This window comes from Podarcis liolepis, assembly GCF_965112155.1.
Source record: "Podarcis liolepis genome assembly, chromosome: 14".
NCBI classification, from domain to species: Eukaryota; Metazoa; Chordata; class Lepidosauria; order Squamata; family Lacertidae; genus Podarcis; species Podarcis liolepis.
This window is the reverse complement of record NC_139569.1, coordinates 4,208,664-4,235,195: the sequence shown is the minus strand read 5'-3', so window position 1 is coordinate 4,235,195 and position 26,532 is coordinate 4,208,664. Positions and strand designations below refer to the sequence as shown.

The 26,532-nt window shown below is 45.8% G+C and overlaps 2 protein-coding genes across 3 annotated transcripts in view; both read right to left on the bottom strand.

The window, feature by feature from the left end:
- The window catches only part of IQCE (IQ motif containing E), a 38,050-nt gene extending 12,307 nt beyond the window's left edge, over positions 1–25,743 (bottom strand). Inside the window, exons 1-15 of the mRNA XM_083474736.1 lie at positions 25,449–25,743; positions 21,537–21,584; positions 20,404–20,446; positions 19,836–19,976; positions 19,251–19,385; positions 18,664–18,734; positions 17,334–17,447; positions 16,453–16,503; positions 14,991–15,061; positions 13,724–13,796; positions 12,507–12,556; positions 5,464–5,615; positions 2,632–2,687; positions 1,444–1,625; positions 149–251 (exon numbers count right to left, since the gene is read on the bottom strand). Of these exons, the coding sequence (XP_083330862.1) occupies positions 149–251; positions 1,444–1,625; positions 2,632–2,687; positions 5,464–5,615; positions 12,507–12,556; positions 13,724–13,796; positions 14,991–15,061; positions 16,453–16,503; positions 17,334–17,447; positions 18,664–18,734; positions 19,251–19,385; positions 19,836–19,976; positions 20,404–20,446; positions 21,537–21,584; positions 25,449–25,490 (1,332 nt within the window). The 5' untranslated portion in view covers positions 25,491–25,743. The remainder of the gene's footprint in view (positions 1–148; positions 252–1,443; positions 1,626–2,631; positions 2,688–5,463; positions 5,616–12,506; positions 12,557–13,723; positions 13,797–14,990; positions 15,062–16,452; positions 16,504–17,333; positions 17,448–18,663; positions 18,735–19,250; positions 19,386–19,835; positions 19,977–20,403; positions 20,447–21,536; positions 21,585–25,448) is intronic.
- CARD11 (caspase recruitment domain family member 11) overlaps positions 1–26,532 on the bottom strand; it is a 335,243-nt gene that overhangs the window by 79,644 nt on the left and 229,067 nt on the right. The window lies entirely within an intron of this gene.

Sequence of the window (26,532 nt, the reverse complement as noted above, 5' to 3'; positions counted from 1 at the left end):
TAAAATCCAATACTTGGCTGGAGGAAGGGTTTAGAAGGGATGCAATCTCTGAAATCCATGCCAAGCAGCCTGCACAGAAGTTTCAACAGAAGTCAATTAATATTAGGTGACCTGCTGTACCAAACATATTGAACTGTGGTTTTTTTACCTGGTTGGGAGGTTCTGTGGCATCGATTCCAGCCAGCCTACAGTTTGCTTCTTGGTTTCCCTCCAGTTCTCCCACCTTCTCTGTCAGCTTCTGGATTTCTTTCCTGCAAAAGTACAAAACAAATCATTTGCACAGAGTTTCCAGTTCCACAGAACTCTGAAACCTGCAGGCGCCTCTACAGAGCACACAATGCAAGGAGTTGTTTGGGGTGTCTACTTTTGGAGGGGCGCACCAAGGAAGTAGCATGTGCAACATCATGAATGGATCCTGAGGCACACCACTTGGATCGTGTGAATCTTCCAATGCAGCAGGAGATTGGGGAAGGTTGGAGTAACTTGCAGAAGGACCCCTGAAACAAAACCAGGCAGGGCAACTGCTCTGATCCTCAAAGCAGAGGGAGGGAACAAATCCTGCTACATTCAGTCCCATGTTCAAAGTGAGGGTGCACGGCCACCACCTAGCCACAAACCTCTAACTCGCCAGCAGAGTCTTGCAAGAAAGAAGATGGGGGTAACAGCTCAACAACCTCAGGGATTTGCCAAAAAATTGACAACGAAAGGACATGGTGCTAACAGGTCAACAGCCTTGACTGTGCCGAAATGGGAACATTTTGCCAGCTCTGCTGACAGCGCTTCTGGGCCAGAGTCACATTTGCTGTGAAGTCATGCTCTTGCGCAACTCCTGCTAAGTCTCTTTTGCAACTCCTAGTGGGTCTGACTCTGCAGGGTCACAGGCTCCACCAACTTGTCAAGGTTGTGGAGGAGGAACAACAATCATCCTGTGAGTAAGGAAGGCACGTCTGGCGCCACTTTTGTTTTACTTCTGGCACCAGATCAAGACGTGGTCGTTCTTGCAGGCGTTTATGATTCATTGATTGTGCAGATGAAAACGGTAATAAGAAACCACTTTGTCGTTGTGCGGTTTTTAGCATTATCTGCTCTGCATAACAATGAAATTGTTGTTTATAACCTGCATTTATAACTCCTGAGATCAATATGATATACTGTATAGGGCAGGCTACAAAGATTTTTAAATAAACAAACACACTTACAACTTCAGGTATTTTCTGTCAAATCTGGCTTTTGCACATATTTGCTGTGCAAATTTGCAGCATTCTTAGGGCCTGGATTTTTTTAAAGCACTTTTTAATTTTAACTGGGGAAAATGGCCAAATTAAAAATGCAGAAAAATTCTCGCATAGAGCACCAAAAGATATTCACATACATATGACTGTACCACCCAAGATTGCAACCAAAAGCAGCTGCGCTGTTTCTGGCGATATCTAGAGACTTAACTCTTTAGCAGCCAGTTGGTTCTGAAGGACGTCCTTTTGGCCTTTCAGCTTGTTCACTAGTCTACGAAGACGCTCACGTTCTTCTGGAGGGTCACCTTCCTCAGCAGCTGACTGACCCAACTGGGTGCGCAACGATGAAGTGCTAGTTTCTGATAGCCTACCATTCTGCATCTCATCCATTTTCTGGAAATATGGAAAGGGACAAGAGTGAGGCACATTATAGCATAATAGCAGTCTACTGATCTAGGGGCACACAAAGCCCTGTCCTGGTGTGCAGAAATAATCTGTGGTCGTAGAACATTCAACTAGTGGCAACCACTAGCTCAACGCTCCAGAACAGCCGTTCTCAACCTTAGGTCCCCAGGTATTGTTGGACTACAACTCCCACTGGCCATGCTTGGCTAGGAATGATGGGAGTTGTAGTCCAGCAACATCTGGGGACCCAAGGAAGGTTGAGAAAGGCTGCTCTAGAGATTCAAGCAGTTTCTGTGGCTAAGAGAGGGCTGACAACTGAAGCTGCTTATAAGCTAGACTCTCCTCTCAAATCATCACCACCATAAGCACTTTCTACAAAGAACTTTTGTGATTTTGGAACTAATCCAAGTGCTTACTCTGCACCAGGGGGACAGGAAATGTCCAGGCCTTTCCACCCAGCCCTGGAGACTCTCCCCAAATCGTGCTCCATCTTCTCAGGCCACCTCCCACACCAGCCCTATACTATGCCCTCCCTGGGTGCCCTCGTTTGCCTGCCTGGGGATGTGTGATGATGCCTCTTGGTTGCCTGGATGGAAAATGCTTCTCTCTTGCTTTTACGTGGCTTAAGTGTAGGTAAGAGATGCATCTCTTGCTGTGGCCACCTCTGCACCTGGCCAGGTTCACTGCTGGCATGCGGCTCCCAGGAGGTTGTGCAAAAGGGGATGCGTCCCTTGAGTTTCTCAGCCTTGTCCTACGTAGTCTATTCAACGAAGATGCCCAGTGACCCCCGAACAACTGCTCGGTAATGGTAATGCTCACATCCTAAAAATACGCCAATCGGCATTTCTTTCTCACACACAAACACCTATATAAGCAAGTTCCTTGGGTCTAGTCTCTTTGCAATAGACTGAAGCAAATGGGCCAAGGGGTTCAGCAACTGCAACTGTTTCTTTCCCAGCAGCGCTAAGATAGCGATTGGGCTCCCATCACTCACTTTCTCCAGCCTTGAAATCCGCCGAACCAGCCTCTGTCTGCTCCACTCAGTGTAATCTGGAGGAAAGTTAACAAGGTTTTCAAAGTGGAAGTCAGATTGCGAGAGACACAAATCCCCGAAAGGAGAGGCCCACAGAGCTGCAGGGCATCCGAGAGACGCTATTTATAAAAGCCGGAGCAGCAGATTAATCTTGAGATGTTTTGACATCCAATCAAGCTGCCTCTTGTTGGCTGAAGCTCAGGTGGGGCAAGGGAGCGACATGCCCCGTGTGCAAAAATGGACAAAATACCAGATAGTGTATTGGCAGCTATTAAGGCAGCCGTCTCTGGTAGTGCATCCGCTTTGGCAGGAAATAGTTAAGCAGGTTTTTGAGATGGGAGAAGAAAAGCAAGGCATCAGCCTGCACTGAGGGTTGGGTAGGGGCCAAAGGAGTGTGTGGATCTTCTGCTCACTTCCTTTGGCTAGTGCTAGAGGTGGCAGCCCATTAAACTGCTTTTGTCTGCTCCCTGGTTGCCCTGATTATTTCTGGCTCCACAAAAGCTTGTTTTCCTATGTTCCTGTTTGCACTCCCATCCAACCTACGTAAGAACAGTTTGGTCAATTATGCTCCAATTTGCTCAGAGCTGTAAGCAGCCATCAGGACAGAGCCAAGAACGGAGAGTCAGAAGTCGATGCTGAAGGACATGACTTCTTCAGTGTAAAGTGGGTGGGGATGTGTGATACAGGGCTATGAAATACTGCCTGGCAGAGAAAGAGTGGGCCCTGAGAAGTTTTTCTCCATCGTAATGCCCCACAGAGAGCCTCAAGGTCCATAAATAGCAACACCCTAGAGGTCCCGGGCCCTAAGGAAGTCAGATTAGCTTCAACCAGAGCCAGGGCCTTTTCAGCACTGGCTCTGGCCTGGTGGAACGCTCTGCCTCATGAGACCAGGGCCCTGCAGGATCTGATTTATTTTCGCAGGGCCTGTAAGACAGAGTTGTTCCGCCTGGCCTTTGGCTTGGAGCCAATTTGATTCCCTCCCCCTCTTTCATTTTTCTTCCCCCCCCTCCTCCTGTGATGAGGCTGCATTTTAATATTTAAATGTTTCAATATTTAAATGTATTTTAATCTTGTTTTTAAGTTGTATTCATTCAACTTGTTTTTATTATCGCTTGTTAGCCGCCCTGAGCCCGGCCTTGGCTGGTGAGGGCGGGGTATAAATAAAAATTATTATTATTATTATCATTATTATTAATGCTGTAACCCGAGGCCATCCCATAAAAGGGAATGCTGGAAGATTCAGGACTGGTGAAAGGAAAGTGCTTCTTCACACAGCGCATAGTTTAACCAAGGAATTTGCTCCCCCAAGAGGTAGTGATGGCTGCCAACTTGGATGGCTTTAAAAGAGGATTAGACAAGTTCCTTGGGGATAAGGCTATCAATGGCTACCAGCCACAATTGCGAGGTTTTACCTCCACTGGCACAGGCAGGATGCCACTGAATGCCTGTTACTGGGATTGACAGATGGGGAGAGTGTGGCTGTTGCCATCTGGTTGGCCACTAGACTAGATGGTCCTTTGCCCTGTCCAAGCAGCCAAGCTCTTAAGGACATAGGTAAAGGTAAAGGGGCCCCGGACAGTTAAGTCCAGTCGCAAACGACTCTGGGGTTGCGGCACTCATCTCGCTTTACAGGCCGAGGGAACCAGCGTTTGTCTGCTCCGCAGACAGTTTTTCTGGGCCATGTGGCCAGCAGGACTAAGCTGCTTCTGGCACAATGGAACACTGACACCACAGCAGTGCACAGAAACGTCATATACCTTCCCGCTGGAGAAGTACCTGTTTATCTACTTGCACTGGTATGCTTTCAAACTGCTAGGTTGGCAGGAGCTGGGACTGAGCAACTGGAGCTCAGTCCGTCATGGGGATTCGAACCGCCGACCTTCTGATCAACAAGCCCAAGGCTCAGTGGTTTAGACCACAGCGCCACCCGCATCCCTTAAGGACATAACCAGGAGTCAAATAAGGAAAACACACCAGAGCCAGGAAAACTGGAAGTGCCCAGGCAAAGTCTGATTTCAAACAGAGCCTTTTTTTGCTCTTTCTCCATAAAAGTCTACTTGAAAGACCGTATTCCCTTGTACGAACCTGCCCAGGCTCTGAGACCTTCCCACCACCCTCACAGGCATGTTTGGTGGGGATGCAGGATTTGGCCTTCTTGCTAGCTGCTCCCAGATTCTCGAACTCCTTCCCTAGAGAAGCTAGACTGGCTCCCTCCCTGCTGTCCTTCCGCCAGCAGGTGAAGATCTTTCTTGTTCCAAGAGGCTTTTTGGCAACTGACTGCTTTTAATGAAAGGGATGGTGCTGTTTTTATTGTAATGATCTGTATGTTTTCAACAGCTCTTTTAATATATTTATGTAGTTTTAATTCTATTAATGTTTAATTGTTTTTGAATGATTTCTTTTCTCTATGTTGTTAGTGGTTCTTGTAAGCTGCCTTGAGTCCCGTAAGGGAAAAGGCGGGATAGTGATGATTATGATAATGATGATGATGATAATAATAATAATAAAAAATGTCATAATAGCCAGTCTGAACAGACAACACTTGACCTAACCCTCCAGACTAGAATCCTGGTGACTCATCACACAAGGCAGCCATGCCAAAGAGCTGAGCGGCTCCCAGTTTTAACCATAGCATCTCATGACAGATTCTCCCTGGGGGTTGGAGATTTCGCATGCCCAGACGCTTCTGCTTGCAGGGACCGGGGGGGGGCACCGCATGAGGACCACAGCACTGCAACCCACTCCTCTTTTACACAACACAATCAAAACAGTTGGTATTCTTGAGAAACTTACTCTTTGCTCTGCCGGAGGCAGGGGAGCTGCTCATCGCGTGCTCTAGGTCTGCTTTCAGCTTCCGGTTCTCATCCTGCAGCTCTTTGATGCTCCTAGATAGCTGCAGGATGGCAGCATTGAGCACCTTCTGCTGTTTGCTCTCTGGAGGGGACCTGTGTGTGGAAATGGGGGGAAGGGAACAGCTGTAGCAAGACTGAAAATGCAGGGAGCGGCGGCATCTAACTAGACTTGGGATCAACAAGCTGACTTGATTCTTGGATGGGATGGATGCACAAGCAACAGTGCAGCAGCGCAGCGACCAATGGCAAACATGCCCCCCTGATTATTTTCACACCAAGGAGACTTCAGCACCAGTGCAGGGAAGCATACAGAATACTGGATTCAGTATACAGTGTACAGAATCAAATCCACACCAAGCCATCCAATTTTCAGGGTGGCATTAGGCCAGTTATGCTCTATCAGGTCATTACAATATTTTTACTCATTTTAATTATTGATTTATTAAATTTCCATCCCTTTTCCCCCACAAAGGAATAGCTCCAAGTGCTATGCCTTGTGTTCCTTAGAGGAAAAGACAGTCTACTTATGCATTTATTTTATTGTTGGGGAGTTGTCACTGATAGGACATTAACAACAACAATAACAACCAGCGACTCAGGCAGGAGCTCGTGCTATCAGGAAGCTGTTTTGATTCAGGAAAATCAGTAGAACGCTGGACAAGGCAGCATTCAGGGACATGCTTCTATCTTGCACCTTAAATCGTGCATCCCAAAGTCAGCCCTGTAAATGGCCTGGTGCCCCTATACCTGCTTTATGGCATGCAGAACTATCCAGGGATACAAAGGGAAAAATAAATCCTTGCTTTTGACCAACCTGGTGCCCTCAAGATGTTTTGGACTAGATGGCTGTGCCAGATGGGGCTGCTGCAGCTTGTAATCCAACAACATCTGGAGGGCAAAGGCTGCTCAGCTTATTTAATAATGGGGAACCAACGGGATGCATCGCAACAGCTGAGGTTGGGAGGTGGTTCATCCGAAACTTTTGTCCCTTGCATGGAAAAGTGGCCTCTCAGTTACCGGTAAGTAGCTTTCTGCTTGCAGATAAGAGTTACTTGTCTCCTGCTGCCGTGTCTCATATTGAGAATAGACTTTATAACACGTTGTACGTGCAGAATATCGTTTAATGATAAAATTATACTGTTTCCAGATTGGGGCTTCCAGCTCGCAAGCACACCGTAAATTTCATTTTAAATATGTGTATCAGATTCTGATGGGGGGAGGAGAAAGCCAGGATACTGAAGGCTGAGAAGGGAAAGTCCTTTCTCTGGAGGTTGCCCTTGATGAAATCATCAGGAACTGCTCACCTTAAAAAGGGATATGCAACACAAGCCAAAGAAATGAAAAAGTGTAATGGCTTCAACTTAAAACTAAGCCCAAGCAACAGCTGTATCAACAAATGTGCTGCTGAGCTCTGATGAATCCTGAATCTCTTTCGGACAACTTAAAGTCAAAATCCTTTTGCGGACGCCACCTCATAGCTGGATATACCTCTGCTTGTGATTTTAATTCTTGCAGCACCCAGAGCTCTCCTGCTCTCTTCAAGGCCATTTCTCCCTTCCTGCTCCTCATGCTTGGAACAGCCTCCCAGAATACTGTACCTCCTTCTTCCTTCAAACTGTCCCTTTTCCCCCAATTCCTTTAGAAATAAACAACAACTCTGGTCCTCATACTAGGAATTAATATACGTACTGTAACTGTAATAATAAGAGATTTCAATGGGGTTGGGGAAATAATCATGTTAGCCCTTTTCAGCAGGAACAACCAAAAGTCTTGCGGAACCTTAAAGACTAAAGCATCTATTATGCCATGAAAAGCTTCCATTCATTTCAGGGGATGCCAGATGGAAGTCCATGAAAGCTTATGCTCCAAGACTCTGTTGAAATAGCTGCATGTCCTTCCTCTCTTTACCCCAGCCTCCATTTCCCTCCCAAGTCAAATTGTAGGGTTAAATTCATTGGGGCAGGAGCCTGTCCTCTTCTACTGTGCAAAGCGCAGCACACATTGCTGGTAACAAGGGGCAGTATAGTGCAGTGGTTAGAGTGCTGGACTAGGGCCTAGGAGCCCAGGGTTCAGCTATGAAGCAAACAGGGTGATCTTGGGCTAATCACAATATCTCTCTGCCCAACATACTTCACAGGGTTGTTATGAGGATAACATGGGGAGGGGGAGAGCTATGTGCAGCTCCTAGGAGAAAAAGTGATATAAATGTCATATTATTATTATGCAGTTCTTAATGCCCCCTTGTTCCAACAAAGTGTGGGAGCATAGGTGGGTGCAGTTGATGAATCTATTATTTACACCTGAGATAAGGACGCTGGTCCTAAAAGCCTCTCCCTTTCAGAGATTCAGTCTGGAATCCCCACCCTTGAATCTTTTCAATGGTCTTACTGTGATTTCAGTCAAGTTAGTGGCATTCAAGACACAGAATAACGTTAATCTTACTCGGCGTCTTTCCCACGCTACCTTGAGCTCCACAATCCTCCAGTCTTCCTCCGATTGCACAGACCTCTCTCTCTCTCTCTCTTGCCTCTTCCTTCAAAACTTCCAACATTTTCTTCCTCCTCTGGATCTTTCACCTGATGTCTATAGTATCTGGGCAACTTTTAGAGTTAAGAGTCTTTTTTTTCTAGGAACAGGAAGTCCTGCTAGCATTCACCTCCAATTGGGCTCCCCAAACACTCAAGTTACAGAAACACTCCTATTTACCAAGGGCTCAGGGTTTGAAAAAGGAACAACAACAAAATAAGTGCTTATTCTACTTTCAAAACTATCTCCATTTCTCTTTCTTTCTCTGTTTCTGCATGTGGGTGTTAAGTGCTCTTCTCAAAACTGGGTTGCTTTGTTCTGCATTACTGTTCTCCCTCATTGCGAGAAGCAAAGCCTACAGGGAACCAGGCAGAGGGCCTTCTCGGTAGTGGCGCCCGCTCTGTGGAACACCCTCCCATCAGATGTCAAAGAGATAAACAACTACCTGACATTTAGAAGGCATCTGAAGGCAGCCCTGTTCAGGGAAGCTTTTAATGTTCGACATTTTAATGTGTTTTTAATCTTTGTTAGAAGCCTCCCAGAGTGGCTGGAGAAACCCAGCCAGATGGGCGGGGTTACAAATAAATTATTATTATTATTAATATTAATATTATTACAGATAGGTAGCCGTGTTGGTCTGCCATAGTCAAAATAAAAAAAATTCCTTCCAGTAGCACCTTAAAGACCAACTAAGTTAGTTCTTGGTATGAGCTTTCGTGTGCATGCACACTTCTTCAGATATCTGTATCTGAAGAAGTGTGCATGCACACGAAAGCTCATACCAAGAACTAACTTAGTTGGTCTTTAAGGTGCTACTGGAAGGAATTTTTTATTAATATTATTATTAATAATATTAATAATAATATAATATATTATTATTATTATTATTATTATTAATCATAATAATTCACAATACTCATTACAAGTGAGGCTGTCTTATCATGGGCCAGATTATCTGTCTGTCCCAGGGGTAGGCAACCTAAGGCCCGTAAGCCAGATGCGGTTCAATCCCCTTCTAAATCCGGCCCGTGGACAGTCCGGGAATCAGCGTGTTTTCACATGAGTAGAATGTGTCCTTTTATTTAAGATGCATCTCTGGGTTATTTGTGGGGCATAGGAATTTGTTCATCCCCCCCCACCCAAAATATAGTCTTGCCCACCACATGGTCTGAGGGACGATGGACCGGCCCACGGCTGAAAAAGGTTGCTGATCCCTGGGCTATCCAGTAAGAACAAAACACAACACCTGGATCAGACGGAAAGCCGGTCTAGTCCTGCATCGTGTTCCCACAGGGGAACCAGATAAGCAGGATAGCATTTTCCTGCTCATATCCTTCAGCAACTGGAATTCAGAACTGGAGATGCATTGCCTCTAGTACTGAAGACGACACAGCCTTATGACTTGTAGCTATTTGTCTAATCCTCTTTCAAAGCTATTCAGGTTGACAGCCATCACTACATGGCAGCAAATTCCACTGCTTAACTATGCACCGTGGGCAATCATAAAATCTGAGAATTACCGTATTTTTCGCTCTATAGGATGCACTGGACCACAGGACCATAGGAGGGGGAGAACAGGAAAAAAATATTTTTCCTTGTCCCCCCCCTCAAAAACAAGGTGCATTCAAGAGCAGGTCAGGGAACAGCGCAAAGGCTGTGCGCAGCCTTGCCGTTGCCCCCCGAGCTTGTGGGGCTGGCGGTGGGGGAAAGCAGCGCTTTCCCCCACCGCTAACCTCAAAGATCCCTGAAGCCTTTGGAGCGCAGCTTCAGGGAAAGCCTTTCAAGCCTCCGCAGGGCGGCGGGGTGCCTCCCCCCCCCGCCCTGCGGAGGCTTTGCGCAGCCATCCCGAAGCTAGAACAGTGAGACGGAGGGTTCCGCAGGCTTGCGGATAGTTCCTGAAGCCTGGAGAGCGAGAGGGGTCAGTGTGCACCGACCCCGCTCACTCTCCAGGCTTCAGCAAAAGCCTGCATTTGCTCCATAGAACGCACACACTTTCCCCCTTCATTTTTGGAGGGGAAAAAGTGCGTCCTATAGAGCAAAAAATACGGTATATGGCATTGGAAGGGACCCTGAGGATCATCTTGTCCATCCCCCTTCAATGCGGGAATATGCAGCTGCCCCGTATGAGGACTGAACCTAGTAGTGTCTACTCTGATGGGCAGCAGCTTGGAAGGGTTTCCTTCTCCAGCACCTGCTGCCTGAGCCCTTGTACGTGGAGAAGCTAGGGACTGGATCCAGGAGACATTTTGCATGCAAACTTGTAGTCTTATCACTACGTTGTGGTCCCTTCTGGGTTAACCTAAAGTTCTGCATGGTGAATGCAGACTAAAAATTACCTCTAGATACTTCAGTTTGATTGAAGTGACAACCCAGAACCTTAAGCCATTGATTTGCCTCCTTCAGGGAAGCTGGGATTGAGGCAGGACTCGGAGTTTGTATGTATGTGTCAGTATACGTACAACTTGGGAGTTTGTATGTATATGTCAGTATGTGCATTTGCAAGTGCTCAAGGTGAGATGAGAGGGAAGCGCAGAGAAGTTATGCATGTATGTGTAGCGGGGAGATTATGAAAAACTGGTAAGTGGATTTAGGTGCGGGAAACTGCAACCCGCCAGACTGAACCAAAGGAGTGATAGAAATGTGGCATTTGAGGAAGAATCGCATAACATGGATTTGGGAACCTTCATTCAGTGGAAAAAAGGATAAATGCTATTTCCACCACATTTATACAGAAGCGTTCCCTTAATCTACCCTCTTTTGCAATGTGCTTTGGATCTGGGTGCAGGATGTGCACCCCCACGATCCCCCAGATCAACTAACCTGGGATATTCCCAAACTTCTTGGCACAGATTCAACTGGTACCTACTTGCTTAGAGGCTTGTTGCAAGCATGGCATGTAGGATAGAGGAATAATTGTACAGGACTTGAGACTCTGCCCCAAACGCTGGAGGTGCTGCCCATGTCCTAGAGCAGGGGCAGTGAATCAGAGGCCCTCCAGATGTTGTTGGACTACAATTCCCATCATCCCTTGCTATTGGCCATGCTGCCTGGGGCTGATGGGAACTGGGAGCCACAGGTTCCCCATGCTGGTCCTAGAGCTTCAATTGTTTCCAAGACATGGGGAGATTAAAATTTCCTGTATGTTTCCAATCTTTTCTCTTTTCGTAAGCATGTGGACTGGAAACATGTATTTATTTTTAACCAATGAAAAATGAGAACCTCAAGTTTCCACATCAATACTTCTAATTAAGCCTGCAGAATACATAGAGAGCCCTGACTGTGGGATTATTTTTTGTTGGAAGGTATATAATTTCCATGACACATTCACCTGAGAACGCTTAAATGACTAGATGACTACACAGAATCCTATCGATTTCTAAAGGCAGCCTTCTTTGGGGTCAGGATGAGGGATTATTTGCTTAAATTAAAGGCTGTCTCAGAATTCTGCTTCACGGCTTTTGATTGTTTTCAAATTGTTTACAACTTGATCCTGCTATGAAATATATTTTCCTGTTCCATAGGAACATGTTCTTAAAATTTAACTTGATAATAATCCAGTGGAAAGGAAGTAGATAATTTCAAAATGGTTTAGCTATAGTCTGAAGTGCTTTCACTGGAGCTTGGAAAATAAGTTGCAGTAAAATCAATAGGGCTTATAGGATCAGGGAGGGTACTGACTTCAGTGTGACTTGAGCCTCAATCTTAAAAGTAAATCCTATTTATTTCAGTGTACCCATTTCTACCTAAGAAGGTATCATGGCTGAAGCCTTAATTACCTTAAATTCAATTGTTTCATGAGATGGAATGCCAACCAACCAACTAGGTTTTAGCCTTTAAGAGGCCATTGTCTTGACTTAAGAGTCCAGTTTTCATAATACGAGGGCGTGAACCTAAAGCTGCAATGCAAAGGTCAGCAACCTACAGTTCTCTGCCTAGTTTCACATGACTCTTGAATTAATTTCAAAAGCCCTCTGAAAGTTCACACCACTGACAAGAGTAACTTGTTCCTCCCCCCAGCAGCCCATTAAGTGGGAAGAAAGAGTGAGAGACAGCAAAGGGAATGTCAAAAAGAAAGAGAAGGGGCAGCCCCACCCCCTATTGACTCTGGCCCCACCCACGTCTGGCTTCTGCTCCACCCCCTATTAGCATACAGCCCTTGGCAGATTACCAGAGAGATCGTCAGAAATATGGTTCCCCACCCCTGCTTTACCTGGTGACATACCTTAGTAGGAAATACCTTCAACAAACTTCCTTTTCTCTTTAGTTGGAAATAATGAAACATAGGTAGGACATGAAAGATCCATCGTTGGGGAAAGAAACCCAAAACAACGTCTAAGTGATGAGATTTTTTTTTTTAAAGCTCTTAACATCTTCTCACTTCACCGCTATTAGTGAAGTATAAAAATTAGCGAGCAAAAACTTATACACATGCATACAGCCCCGAAGAAATAAACGTACTTTCGTTGCACGGTCTTCGATTTTGCCAGTAGGGTTTGGAGTCGCTGGATCTGCAAAAGGATGGCTTGCGTTAGCAGGGAGACAGAGCAAGGACCAAGGTGCAAAGGAAGCTGCTTCATAAGCATTTGCTACAAGGCTGAATCAGGTGGGCGAAAAGGAGCGAAGGAGAGCAGGAAGATAGGATGGTGACACTCTGGTAACTAAGAAGTTGCACCGTGAAATCAACTAGGATGCCTTGCAATTCTGCAGAGGGTTCCCAGAACGCAGCTCTGGCATCGTCTGTGGCCATCTAAGTTTGCATCGCAGTATCTGGGTGTGCATACCTCTCAGCAATGCTTTTTCGGCACCCCTATGCATCACAGCCCTAAGAAACTACCGTATTTTTCGCTCTATAGGACACACTTTTCCCCCTTCAAAAATGAAGGGGAAATGTGTGTGCGTCCTATGGAGTGAATACGCCATAGCCCCGTGACCCTCTCCCAGCTGGAGGTGATGTGCGGCTATGGCAGCAGCCTCTTTAGCTGCGCACCACCTCTCCAGCCGAGAGAGCGCGTGCGGGGCTAAAGAAGCCATAGCCCCACGACCCTCTCCCAGCTGGAGAGGTGACACGCGACTATGGCAGCAGCCTCTCCGCTGCGTGCCTTTCTGCTGCTCCCTGACCTGCTCTTTGGGGCTGGTGGTGGGCTTCCCCCCACCAGCCCCAAAGAGCAGGTTGAAAGGTACCTGAAGCCTGGAGAGTGAGAGGGGTCGGTGTGCACTGACCCCTCTCGCTCTCCAGGCTTACAACGTAGCCGCCTGAAGGCGACTGAACACACCTTAAATGGCACCTTCTTTTAGAGGGGGGGAACAAGAGGGGGGAAATTCTCCTGCCGCTTCGCTGAAGGGGCGCTGGGCAGAGAGGGGGATAATTTTTTTTCTTGCCCCCCCCCCTAAAACATGGTGCGTCCTATTGTCCGGTGCGTCCTATGGTGCAAAAAATACGGTACTTGGGTTGCCCACGTAACAGAGAAGCATTTTCTCCATGCTGAAATTCTGTTGTAAGAAATGCATGAGATCCAGCAGCAGGAACGATGACCACATTTACCCATCATTCATTGAGAGGGAAACATGGAGAGCCCATTTGGGACACAGAATCCAAACCTAAGTAGGTTCCATCTTTTTATTGAAAGTTTCTAATTATGTTCTCTGCCTTCAGGACGAGCAAAAGAAAAATGTACCTCCTCGTAATAGGTCTGCAGGGCAATTTTCATTTCTTCCACATTAGTGCTTTTCACATCTGTCTGGAGTTTGCTTTTTAGCGATAGAAAACACACATTAGAAAAATAAAACATGTAGAAACTGGCAGAACAGAAGAGACATAAATTAACCATGAACATTTGTTAACAGTGAAGCCAGCAGGAATTCCTTTTTCGCCCCTTACTGTAAAACAAAATTATCACCAACAGTACTGATCATAACCAATGTTTCTGATTGCTTTAAGAAGGCTTTTGGAAAATTTCTCTGGGGGGCAGATGCCACCACCAACTGGCCTGTCATCTCCCTGGTCTAGTCTACTGACTTGCACTCGATTCTCGTAGACAATGTGCGAGGCCACCAGGCCACTCAGGCTGCCCTGGGGAACCAAGGCACATCACACTTTGTAAGAGGATGTTCCCATTATTCTCCTAGCAACTGCATTTTCATATAACTCATGGCTGTCAGAAATGGAGCAATCATTCGTGGGGCAATCTATATTTCAGCAGCATCAGAGAAAGTCCACTTGCTCCAGAACAGGATTGCTGTGGCCATAGCATCTGCCTCCGACACATAATGGTTTTGCCATCTCCCTCTGCCCAGCACAATACAATCTTCAACGCAAGCGCCACGCCTGGGAACCTTAGCATCGTAAGGACTGCCTCCTCCCCTATGAATGCTTAGAACTTCAACAGAGGCCCTGCTCTACAACCCACAAGTGGTTTTGCTATAGCAGGTGTGCAAGCAAGGCTTTCCCACTGTGAAACCCTTTGCCTCGGAATGCCTAACTGGTTCCCCCAACGAGATGCTGTTTTTGCAGGATGCTTTGGGTCTGTATGGTAACTGTTTCAGATTGGGGGAGGGGGAGCTGGTGTTGCATGTGGTGTCTCAAAACCGGGAGGAGCCAAACATGGCGCCAGCATGGCTTCAATGGCTGGTGGCTCCTCCTCTCTGCTGCTCAGCCTCCTCCAGCTGCTACTGGGGAGAGGGGATGGCTTCCCCCCAAAATTATGGGGCAAGGCAAAATAGCTCAGCCCCTAGGAGTTGGCACCCCTGATCTGCTCGGTCCTCTCATGGGCTTTGCTCCTGGTTTAGCTCAATTTTGCTCACTGGTATTCTGTCATTTTATGACACCTATGTTTTCGATATGCTTTTGTAACTGATTTATTGCTAGCAACCTTGAACTTCTGCAAGGATGGAAAAGCAGGGTAAAAAACTATTAAATGAACAAACAGATGGAATTTGGCATACTTAATAGTGTTGTCTTTCTCCTTGCACTGCTGCTCCAGTTTGAGGATCTTCTGCTTCAATCCGTTGAGCATCTATCAAAGAGAAAGCACACAGGGCCTCTCCTGAAGCACACGTTACCTAAGACATTGTGCGTACACAAGTCACCATTTGTCTGCGCTGCCTACAAACCCATGAGAGGCAGGGCAGTCTCAGCAAAAGGCAGGTCAATATGAACCTCCTGAGACAAAGGGATCAACTGGGAATACAACAAAATAAAGGAAAGGAAAACAGGAAACCACCTTTCCCTCTTTCTACCAAAGTTCCCCAGCATCCTCTTCTCTAGGTGCTGTGTCTCAGTCTCATTATCTATTTTCCTGACCTTCGATACAACCTTTATGCGGGTGACCTTTAGCTCTGCTGTTCTTCACTCAACCTTTCCATTCCTCTCTTGCCTCAATCTCTGCTTTCTTCACCACCTCTCATTGGACGGGTGCCCATTTCCCTCAAGCTTAGCTGTACTAAAATGGAGCTGTTTTCTTCTTGCTTATCAGCCCTTTTTAACCTCACATTGATAATCTGGTTCTCTGTTCTCCTCCTCCCTTTTTTATTTTTTTTAAAAGCCATTCTCTTCCTTTTTCTGCTGATGCCCAGGCTCTTGCCAGGTCTTGTCTTCTCAACCACTTAATACATTTGGCATTTTCTCTTCCCTTTTTACAGACATTACCAACACTTTAATCCACCCTCTTATTATTTTCTCCTTTGATTATTGCAATTCTTCTCTTGTTGGTCTTCCTACGCCAACTCTTAGGCCACTTCACTCTACCATAACATGCTGCTGCTAGTTTGGTATTTTCTGTTTCAATCCTATTATTTTGTGCCATTCTCATCGCTGGCTCCCCCGCCCCCCACGTATTGTATAAGCCTCTTGCATTTACTACTGAGCATCTTAATGGTCCTGCCCCACCTTCTTTCCCTAGATGCTTTTCCTTGGACCCTTTGCTCTGCTACTCTTCTAGTTTTGCCCCCCATTGCCTTCTCTATTCCCTGCCTGTTTCTCTCTGCATCTCCCCAGGACTCGAATTAGCCTTTCACCTGACACCCACATCTCTTCCGCCTTAGACCATCCATTCATCCTGGCATATTCTGGCCTCTCCTGCCTACTTACTTGATTTTCCTCTTTAACGCTTCTTGTCTTTATTCTTTGGCTGCAAGCCTAGAGGAAGGTTCTGTGTTCATTTTTGTAGTGTGCTTTGCAATTCAGGGTAATTTAATAAATCGAGTTCTGAATAGCAAGGAGAATCCAGATGCAAGCACATCCACATTAAAAACAAAAGAAAACCTTCTGGCATTTCATGAGCACTTTCACCTTGTGTACTGTAATACACAGTTGAGCCACATGGTCACTCTACAAACCCAGTAAGTTCTGGTCCACCAACAATTCTTAAGCTAGAAAGGAAGATAGGGGAAAGAGAAGGCACAATACCGAGCTGGTATCATTTTTCTGCTCTGTCCGCATCCAGCCAAATTCAGACCACTGTAAAAACAAGAACATTAATATTATTCACTATTCACAAAGTGTTTCATGAACCCAAGTGCTTTGCCCAAGATAAAAAATGAAGATGGACCTTTTTCATAGCAGTTCATGTCCTTTTATTTTGATCCTCACAAAAAAATATATCCCCAGCTTGCAGATTTGAGGGGAGTGGGGTGGCTGAGGCTAAAAATAGAAATTGGCTTGCCTAAGATCATCTAGTGAGATCACAGTAGAGGAAAAATTTGAATTAGGCACCTTCCTGGGTCCAAATTTAGCCACCATGCTTCTAGCTCTCACTAACAAACTTTCATTACGCTCCTCAAGCTGCCATCCTCCAGATTTTCTGGCTATAAATAGACCAAGGTATGGTCTGAGGGTCTGGTCACTGCCTGGATGAGACACTAGGTGTCTGCTGCCTTGAGTCCGATGGTGAAAGGAAGGTAGGAAGTGATATAAATTTTTAAAGGACAAAAATGTACCCAGAGTTGTGCAACTAGAATCTTTAATTTTGTATTATTATTTTTTACAGAGCACCCATTATACCTTTTTGGGGTGTAAAGTTTATTATTATTATTATTTCATTATATAATGTATCTAAAACAGTGAGCACCCATTACATCAAGGGGATTTACAACAGTAAAGCAGCCGTTTCTCTCTATCCTACAACAGTACAAATAAAACAAACAAATACTACAGACAGAAAATATTGTGCCTTTCTTGCCCCACTTAGGGAGTATTTCCCTTGTCCTGTTTAGAAAACCAAGAGCGAAGTGAATAGATTCAAACATTCTCCCTTAACTGCATTTTTTACCCAGGAGCGCACAACTCACCCTGGAGGGGTCCAGCAGCTGTTCAATCTGTTTGTCTTTTCGGTTACTTTCCTCTTCGAGTCGCCGAAGCTTGGTTTTCATCCGATCTGCTTCATTTTTCTGGGCTTGTATTGTCTGTAACAAAGAGGGTTTGTGTGCACTACTTGTGCTGACTTAAGAGGAGCACAGCTGGATCAGGCCCATGGCCCATCTAGTGTAAGGTTACCAGGTTTTTTTCAATGCATCCGGGGACACTTTTCAACTTCAGTTGAATTCAGTGGATTTTGTCAGGGGACTGGTTTGTAAATCCAGGGACTGTCCCCGGGAAACGGGGGCGCCTGGTAACCTTAATCTAGTCCAGCATCCTGTTCTCACAGCAATCTCCCCTCCTGCAGTTTCCAGCCACACTGCCTCTGACAGTGGAGCCAGAACATCCATTCTGACAAATTTCTCCTTGCAGCTCCACAGTAAATAAACATCGGTGACATTCTTCCTTTTGCATTTGCTTGTTGCTGTTTTTTTACAAATGCAAAACAGAACTGCCGGCCCCCAGATTTCAAAAATCAGAACAGAACTGATGGAGAGAGTAGATGAAGTAATAAAACCCCCCCACAATTCTTCACCCAGGCTCCCTGCCCTGCGCAACATCTTTCCCCCCATTCCCACAGCTCTATCTTGCTTCCTCCACTGTGGCAGGAGGCCTTCCGTGCAACCAGGGAATGGGAAACTGGAGATGATGTGCTAAATGACAGGGCAGTGGAAGTCAGAATATGAGGTCAAGGAATACGGAAGTAGAAGGCAAACAGGAAGAGAAGGTGGTGCAGCCCAAACAGGGGCCCTGGGTGGGAAACCCAGCCAGACGGGTGGGGTATAAATAAATAAATTATTATTATTATTATTATTATTATTATTATTATTATTATTATTATTGGAGCCCAATTACTATTCCCTCCTGGAAATCCTGCCAGCAGCTGTTCAGATCCTGAGCAGATACTCCCTACAGATTTGCAGAGATTTATTTGCATCCATTAGGGCCAAACTCCCCCCCCCCCCCATTACAACTGAAAGTCTTCAGAAACTGCATTTTGCATGGTGCAGAGACGGAGGCATCAAATCAAGACATGCTTGTTTCTTCAGGCCTATGAAAATGGCTGAAGTAAGACCTAAGGTGCTGCTGGATTTCCTTTTGACTTTGCTTTAAAAAACCAACAACCTACTTAATGTATATTGTCGGTTTTCTTATCTCTGTACTAGTGCATGCATTTTATAAAATATTGTGTACCACCCTGGACACCTTTGGGTTGAAAGGTGCAACAGAAAAAAATAAATATGTAGAGTTTGTGATCCATACCTTCTTTAATTCAATTATCTCATCATACATATCTTCTTTTTCTTTGTAGTCTGGGGTTCCAGGGATGTAGCCTGGAAAAGATCATCCCCAAATAAATAAATGGGAGCCAAAAGGAATGGTAGAAATATTCCAAGACTGCAAGGACTTCCTGTCCATTATAAAAATCCCAGAAAACATCCAAGACAGTTGATTTTTACGTTTTTTGCAAGTTTAAAAAGTTGCACCTGTTGCAAACTCACTGGAGCATTTACCTTTAATTAAAATCGTATACCACTTATATTTGGTATTGCACCTGGACTTATTGTCATTGCAAGTTTACTAAGAATATTTTAGTTGAGATTCCTGCATTCCAGGGGGTTGGACTAGATGACCCTTGGGGTCCCTTCCAACTCTACAATCCTTTGATTCTAAGAATTTATCTATGTCACAAGTTTATTGACGGGCACCGCAGGACCAAAACAGATTTTCCTTGCTTCAGAAGTCCTTGAAAGCACATGAAGGTTTTCTCAAGGTTAAGCTACCCTGAAATGCAACCTGTTCGCCATTACGGATCATCCTAAAGCTGCTGTTCCCTTTTTGTGACTCACCACTGCCGGCAGAGCGAGCGTGTTTTGGCTTCTTCATGCCCAAAGCTTCCTTCAGATACTCTGGTGTGCTGCCAGGGAGAGCGGTCAGCACAGGACCCACGTCAGGGTCCGACTTTGTCTGGTTCATCCAAGCACCTAGTGAAAGGGCAAGGGGAGAACGCAGCAGAGTTGACGGCGCACATATCTGAATTGCTATAGAAAGACAAAAGCAGCACAGCCCAGGAGGTGTGAAGGTTGTGAAGTGGCTGCCATGTTAGCAGTGCTGAAAGAGTGGCAAGTCACAGTAACTGGACAAAGCAATCTGTAATCTACATGCGGCAAGAACAGAGCTGGCAGAGGTGATGCGTCATCCTATGGCGAAGCAACTGATGTTCAATGGTAACAGAATAACCCCTAGGTCACTTGGGAGGAGCCCATTGGTAGCTCCTCCCAGAAAGTGGGACAGGGCTGGCAGGAGCTCCTCCCACTTTGAATACTCTTTTTTACCTTCACGGCATGGGAAAGACATATATCGCCCTTGTTCCCACATCTCAAAGATTATGCAGTAAGAAGCTTGTAGAAGGAACTGATTTTGCATGTGGATACCTTGCTTGAACGATCCGTGCCACAGCTGCCTTGATGCTTTAACCAAGGGGATTTCAAAGTGCTTACTGTCTGTGCCCTTCAAGGTTCTCAGAAATCCAGCCTTTTTAGAATGGAAACATGTGCTAGAGGTGTATGGAGACTCTGAGGCAAGAAAAAAAACACACACCTGTCAGTGCTACAGATTAAAACTGAAGCAGCAACAAGCTTCTAACATTTCATCTGAGTAAAGCTGCAAAGGATGTGTGAACTAATTGCCTTAGAATTGCTACTTGGATATAGGAGGCTATTGTTCAGAGTAATGTACATATAATGAGAAGTATGTAAACCACAGGATAATAAAAGGCTGAATTCCTTAGCCAGGTAAAAGCAGCCAGTAATATTTATCTTAAAGCTTATCTTCCTATCTTAAAGCTTTTTTGGAGAGACCATTCAATTCCCTATCCCAGCACGCTCAGACTCCCCTCCCCATTGCAATGAAGCATATTTCATGCTAGAGAACGACAGAGAATCAGATGTCGCATTGTCATTAGGTGATTTCAGGGAAAGGGAAAGGTCTAGTCATGCTTACTTGGTGATTTTGGAGGCTTGCGAGATGTTTTCTTCTTCAGTTTCTGAAAGAAATATTTATTTGGCACTGAAATTCACCAATTTCATTGGTTTGGATTCACATGATGGCTACAAACAGTATATTTATTTTCTGAGCAGGGAACAACAGCGCCACTGCCATTATACGTATGGAGAAAGTGGGGTTCTAATTAGCCAGTCAGGTTTACTAAAGTTTCAAAACTTTATCAACAAATCACTAACCTGAAAGCTGAAATTTTCATCAAAATAAGTCAATAAAATAGGAATAGGGAACTTGCGGCCCTTCAGATGATGCTGGACTCAGGAGTTGCTGTTGTCCAACAACAGCTGAAGAACCACATGCTCCCTCTCTGTGCAATAAACAAGACAATATCTTACAATGCTGTAAAAGTAAAACATCCAATTCTGTTCCTTGTTCAGGTTTCTCACTTCCATATTACAGTAGCATTACTATACACACACACACAAACACACACACACACACACACACACACCAGGGATAAAGTACAGCCCACTTATTTTTGTAAAAAAGGCTTACTACTAGCAGCTTCTTATATATTAGCAACTACTACTAGAACAATGAATGCTGCAGATTTGGGATTAGTGGAGTGGTCCAGAGAAATACCCAGATGAGTCCAGAATTGTTGCCTGGAAACAAACAGTCACAATAGATGAAACAAATTCACACCTACATGCCTGATATTAAGTATGCTGCTGTGGGGGGGGGGGGAGACTACCACATTATATAACAGGAGAAAATTCCTGCCAAGGTGTTTTAAAAACTCAAGATCACCTACACCAATATCACCATGCTCTGCACAAATAAGCCCAAATGGAATATTATGAATACTGTTATGAAACTAACTGTAGTTTGTTTAAAACCAGGATCCCATGATATGACCATGAGGCTAAGTTGGGATTCCTTAAAAATGAAATGAAACTCTGTCACATGTTTAGCTCTAGGTCACGGGGAGGAAGGCGAGTGCCAGCCTGACAATTTGGCTTGCTCTGGGCTCATCCACAGAGCACTTGAGCCTGGCTTACCATTGTATGAAAGCGCAGTCACTGAAAGGGTATGTAAAGTGTACAGAAAGAGAACAGCCTTGTAAAACTCACCGTTTCTGTGTCAGATTCAAACGTCATTGCAGAAAGACTGTCCTCTGCCTGCAGAATAAAAATGCATACGTATAGGACTTTTTTTGCATGCGAACCTGCGGCTTTCTAGATACTGTTGGACTCCAACCCCCACCAGGCCCAGCCAGCATCTCCATGCTCAAGGATTATGGGAGCTGTAGTCCAGCAATGTCTGATGGGCCCTGCGTTCCCTGTCCCTGTACTTCTTCATAATGTCCTGGCATCATTCAGAGGCACCAGATTTCAACTCAAATCTGCTTGCATGAATTACCAAGAGAGCTGTGGAAATACATGACACAAGGTAAGGAGGGTGGGTTTGGATTTAGTCTCATTTCCCAATATTTTTTTAATTTCCTTTAAAAATAGTGTTGTTCCCCCACCCATTTTTTGCAAATAGGTCACTCTCTATGGAAGTACCTTGCAATTCATTTTTGCTGCTGCTGCTTTCACCAATCCTTATAAGCCCCACCAGTCTGGTCCTTAGGCTAGATCTAGATTTCGCTTTGTGTGAAAGGCAGAATTGCGGGGGGGGGGGGGGAGGCTGGTATTTACAGCCTGGATAGCGGGATGAAGAGATAAACTGGCTTCCTGGTGGCTCACTGCAGGCAGACACGGGCCACACAGCTCATCACAGAGTTTTTAATTTCCTGAAGTCACATTCTTCAAGGCATACTGGCAGATTATTTTTTTGCTATCCTTCAGGCATCTGATCTCAGGCTATATCTCCCTATCCAATTTGCCCTGCAATGTTAGTGAGTGATCAGACTGTGAAAGAGGCAAGGACTGCAGAGCTTGAAGGCAGATGGATAACCACCTCCAGGAGAGTGGAGCATAGGCAGAAATTTCTAAGAGCTGGTCTCTCCCATTACCTGGGAGGAATTAAATGAAAAGAGATATAAATCTCAAGAGACAGTGATGGAACAACTTTCAGAAGAAGATTTCAATTGTGCTAATGCAAAGAACAGAAAACACAGCAATCTGCACGTCACAGATAGCTTAGACAGAAGAACTAAGGGGGTGTTTGACTGGTTTAAGCAGCAGATTAATCAACTGAAACTTTAGGTGATGCCTCTATTTTATAGTGGTAAGGAAATTTTAATCCACGGAGTTATAAATTATGCCTACGGGGACACTTTACTTCTAATAAACATTACAACAACAGTAAAGACTGATTTGGTTCTTTCTGATGCAAGCCACATTTGTCTGAAAAGGAGAAGAAAAAATGTAGTTAATAAAGCTTCACTTTAATTCCAAATTTGGACAGAAATAATAAACCACCTAAGGCTGCACTCCTATGCATGCTTACCTGGAACTAAGCCCCACTGAACACAGTGGAAATTACTTCTGAGTGAACATGCATAGGGCTGAGCTTTTCCTCTAATCTGCTCATAGGACATTTGAGGGTAAGGCCTGCACACAATGTTATAAAGATAACATATGAGATGTTATGACAAAGTTGTGGGATATTCCTAAAGTAAGCTCATTCTAATTCTTGCGCGGGGCTCTGGTAAAAGGCACTGCAATTTAAAGCTAGTCCTCTTACCACATGATAGAAGTGCAAGGACCATATTCCCAGCTGTGTAGAGTAGTGGTTAAAGCAGCCATAGGCAAACTCGGCCCTCCAGATGTTTTGGGACTACAACTCCCATCATCCCTAGCTAACAGGACCAGTGGACAGGGATGATGGGAGTTGTAGTCCCAACATCCGGACGGCCAAATTTGCCTATGCCTGGTTAGAGTGTCAGGCTAGGCCCTTGGAGACCAGGGTTCAAATCTCCACTTGGTCATGAAGCTCACTGGGTGACCTCTGGACTGGTCACTATCTCTCAGTCTAACTTAACTCACAGGGTCATTGTGGGGATTAAATGAGGAAGGGCAGAACCATGCACACCACCTTGAGCTCCTTGGAGAAAAACGTGGGATATAAGGGCAATAAATAGAAATAAACTCAATGAGCACTGTGGAAAAGACTATATTCAAGACATCAGGAGGATAGAAGGGGCAGAGGATTGGTGCCTTTGTGTGATCCTGGGATCACTGGCATGCACAAGAAGGTATTTGTCATAGAAAATAGGTCTGTCAATTGCTATAGACCATTGCAGTGGAAAAAAACCTGCTTTATGTACCAGATACTGAGGACAAACAACAGAATACGGGCACGGCTTTCAAGTCCAGCTTGTGACTGGTTGCTGTTGGAAGCAATTCTGAACACAAAAGTTCCATCTAGTTGTAGAGAAGCTTGTCCAAATTTGCACAAGCCTTTAAGCCACCACCGCACCTTGTAGTAGTAAGGCCCACAAATTAATATTGCATCACCTATTGTGCTGGGTGACCGCGATGGGTTATTAAAAGGGAAGCAGAAAGATTTGTCTTTGCCCAGGCCCTCCATAAACACATTGGCCCTCCACTCCATATCTTTTCTCAGCTAAAAAGCTCCAGTTTCATGCAGGTCAATGTTTACTTGTAAGTTCTTGTGAAGCTTCCCCCACAAAATCCTGGGGGCTGCAGTTTGTTAAGGGTGCAGAGTTTTTGGGATATGCCCGTTTTCCATTCTACAGTTACAATATTCAGAGTTCCCTGTGAAGGAGAGAGGCTGTTAAACCACTCTGGGAACCGTAGTTGTAGGAGGGGAGCAGGGGGCCTCCTACTCACTCTTTGCCTCCCTAACAAACTACAGCTCCCAAAATTCTCGGTGAGGAAGCCACAACTGTTTAAAGCAGCATCGCGGGCTTTACATGTCCAATGTGAATGTGGCCTTAGCCTTTATGAACGGTGCATATCAGTTTTGAAGGCTGGATTCATTTATTTCTTAGGTTTGCCAGCATAGGTGGGTGGGAGACAGAGATGAGGAAGAGGAGAAAGCAGCAGCAGCAGGCTACGGTTGCCACCTGTCCTGTATAATACAGGATTATCCCGTTTATTTCAATGTAAAATGCTATGTCCTGTATTGATACAGTTTTCCCCTGTATTTCAGATCTTCTCTCTCTCTCTCTGTGCCATATTAGGGACCTTCTCCAAATGCACGTGTTGGAAAGGGGGCATGAAGGGCTGCGTGATATTTAAGCTCTGGGTTGCAAAGCACAGGTGGATTTACAAATCCATGCGTTTGTGTGTGATAAATTCCAGAGGAGCCATCCTGTGAGGCTGCAATAGATTGCAACAGGTTGCTTTGAAGTCACTTTGTGAACCCCCCCCCAAATCGTCCACCCACCACCCTGTCCTGTCTTTTGCCAGAGCAAAGGGGGCAGCTCAGGGCCAGATTTAGGTTTGTGAGGCCCTCAGCTACTGAAGGTAATGGGTCCCTTTATATGTCCAGCTGTCCTTTGTCAACAACAAATGGTTGCTGTTTTTTGTGTTGAATAGATGCTATATAGTGATACCTTTAGATAGGTATCTAAAGCCATTTGCACATAACAAAATATGTATTTTATCAAAGTAATTGTTGAACTGAAATACAATTTTGGAAATGTACATCCAGGTTTTTTGTCCCTTTAATTTTTGGGGGGGCTCCCGAGAGAGTGGGGCCCTAAGCTATAGCTTGTTTAGCTTATACGTAAATCCGGCACTGGGGCAGCTGAGGGATCCCACGCAGGGATGGGGCAACCCTTGACCCGCCTGCTGCCCCAGAGGAAGCCCCCCTGAGTTCAATGGAGGGGCGGATAGTGGGGGCATCGCGGGGGGGGTGGAGAGGGAGATGTTGCCTCCCTCCCTGGCCACAAGGCTTGGCTGGGCCGCAGCTGCCCCCTTCCTCGACCCCCGGCCTCCCGCCCCACCAGGCCTCCCCTCCCCTCAGCCGGGAGAGAGAGAGAGGAGAGGCGCAGGAGAGGCTCCCTTTCCCCCGAAGGCCGGCCTGCCTCCCTGCCGGGAGAGCTTTCCCGCTTCCTCGCCCCTCACCAGCTCCCGCTCCGCGGCGGCCTCGTCGGGGCTCTGAGACATAGCGGGGAAGCGCCGGCCGGGCCAGCGAAACCACCATTTCACCCGAGGCGGCAGCGGCCCTTTCTCCGACTCCGGCGGCCTTTCCTCGCCGCTTCCGGGTTTCGGGTTCCATGGCAACCTGCCGCGGCAACCAAGACCCGGATGGGGGGCGGGGCGAGCCCGGGCCGAGAGGCTCCGCCGCCGGAGTTGACAATCAAAGGCGCGGGCCGAACGAGAGCTTGCCCGAAGTACCGCGCTTGCTGTTGGTTGAGAGGCGCGCAGGCGCAGAAGCGAGCGCAGGCTGGCTCCGGGGAGAGGAAGACTGGCTGCTGCGGCGGCTGCTGCTGCTCTTGGCTTGGGCGTTCAGGGCAATGGGGAGACGGGAAGAGAGAATGTGCACAGGATCTGGCTGCGCGGTTGCCCGCTGTCCCGATCCTAAGTGTTTAAAGCTCCCCCCCCCCTTAATGTGCTATCATTTTATTTGTATGTGTGCCGCCTTTCGGCCAAAGAAGCCCCGTCCCCCAGGCAGCTCACAAAAATAAATAAATCATCATCATCTTTTTATTTGTATCGTTGAAACTATGCTCAAGGCGGCTTACAACATGACAAGATCTGCAGAATTACAAACGTAACAGAAGCCATGAACAATAAACCAAACACATCAAAAAGGACACAACCAAATGGAAACAATTTCCACTTAAATCATAAGATCTAAAACTAAAGATACAACAATAATATCAATAACAGCAAGCGCTCTCTCAACCCCACCCCCAAACAATACTCCAGCCCGAGAATATGTTCGACAGCCTCAGCTTTTGTAGCTGGAATCATGTGCATGTAACCAGGGCCGGATTTAGGTTTGATGTGGCCCTCAGCTACTGAAGGTAATGAGGCCCTTTATACGTCTAGCTGTCCTTTGTCAACAACAAATTGTCGCTGTTTTTTGTGTCGCATATATGCTATACGGTAATTTATGGACCTAATAGGTATCTAAAACCATTTACACGTAACAAATAGCTTACACAACACATAACACTTTTGCTGTATGTAGGTTTTATTTTAT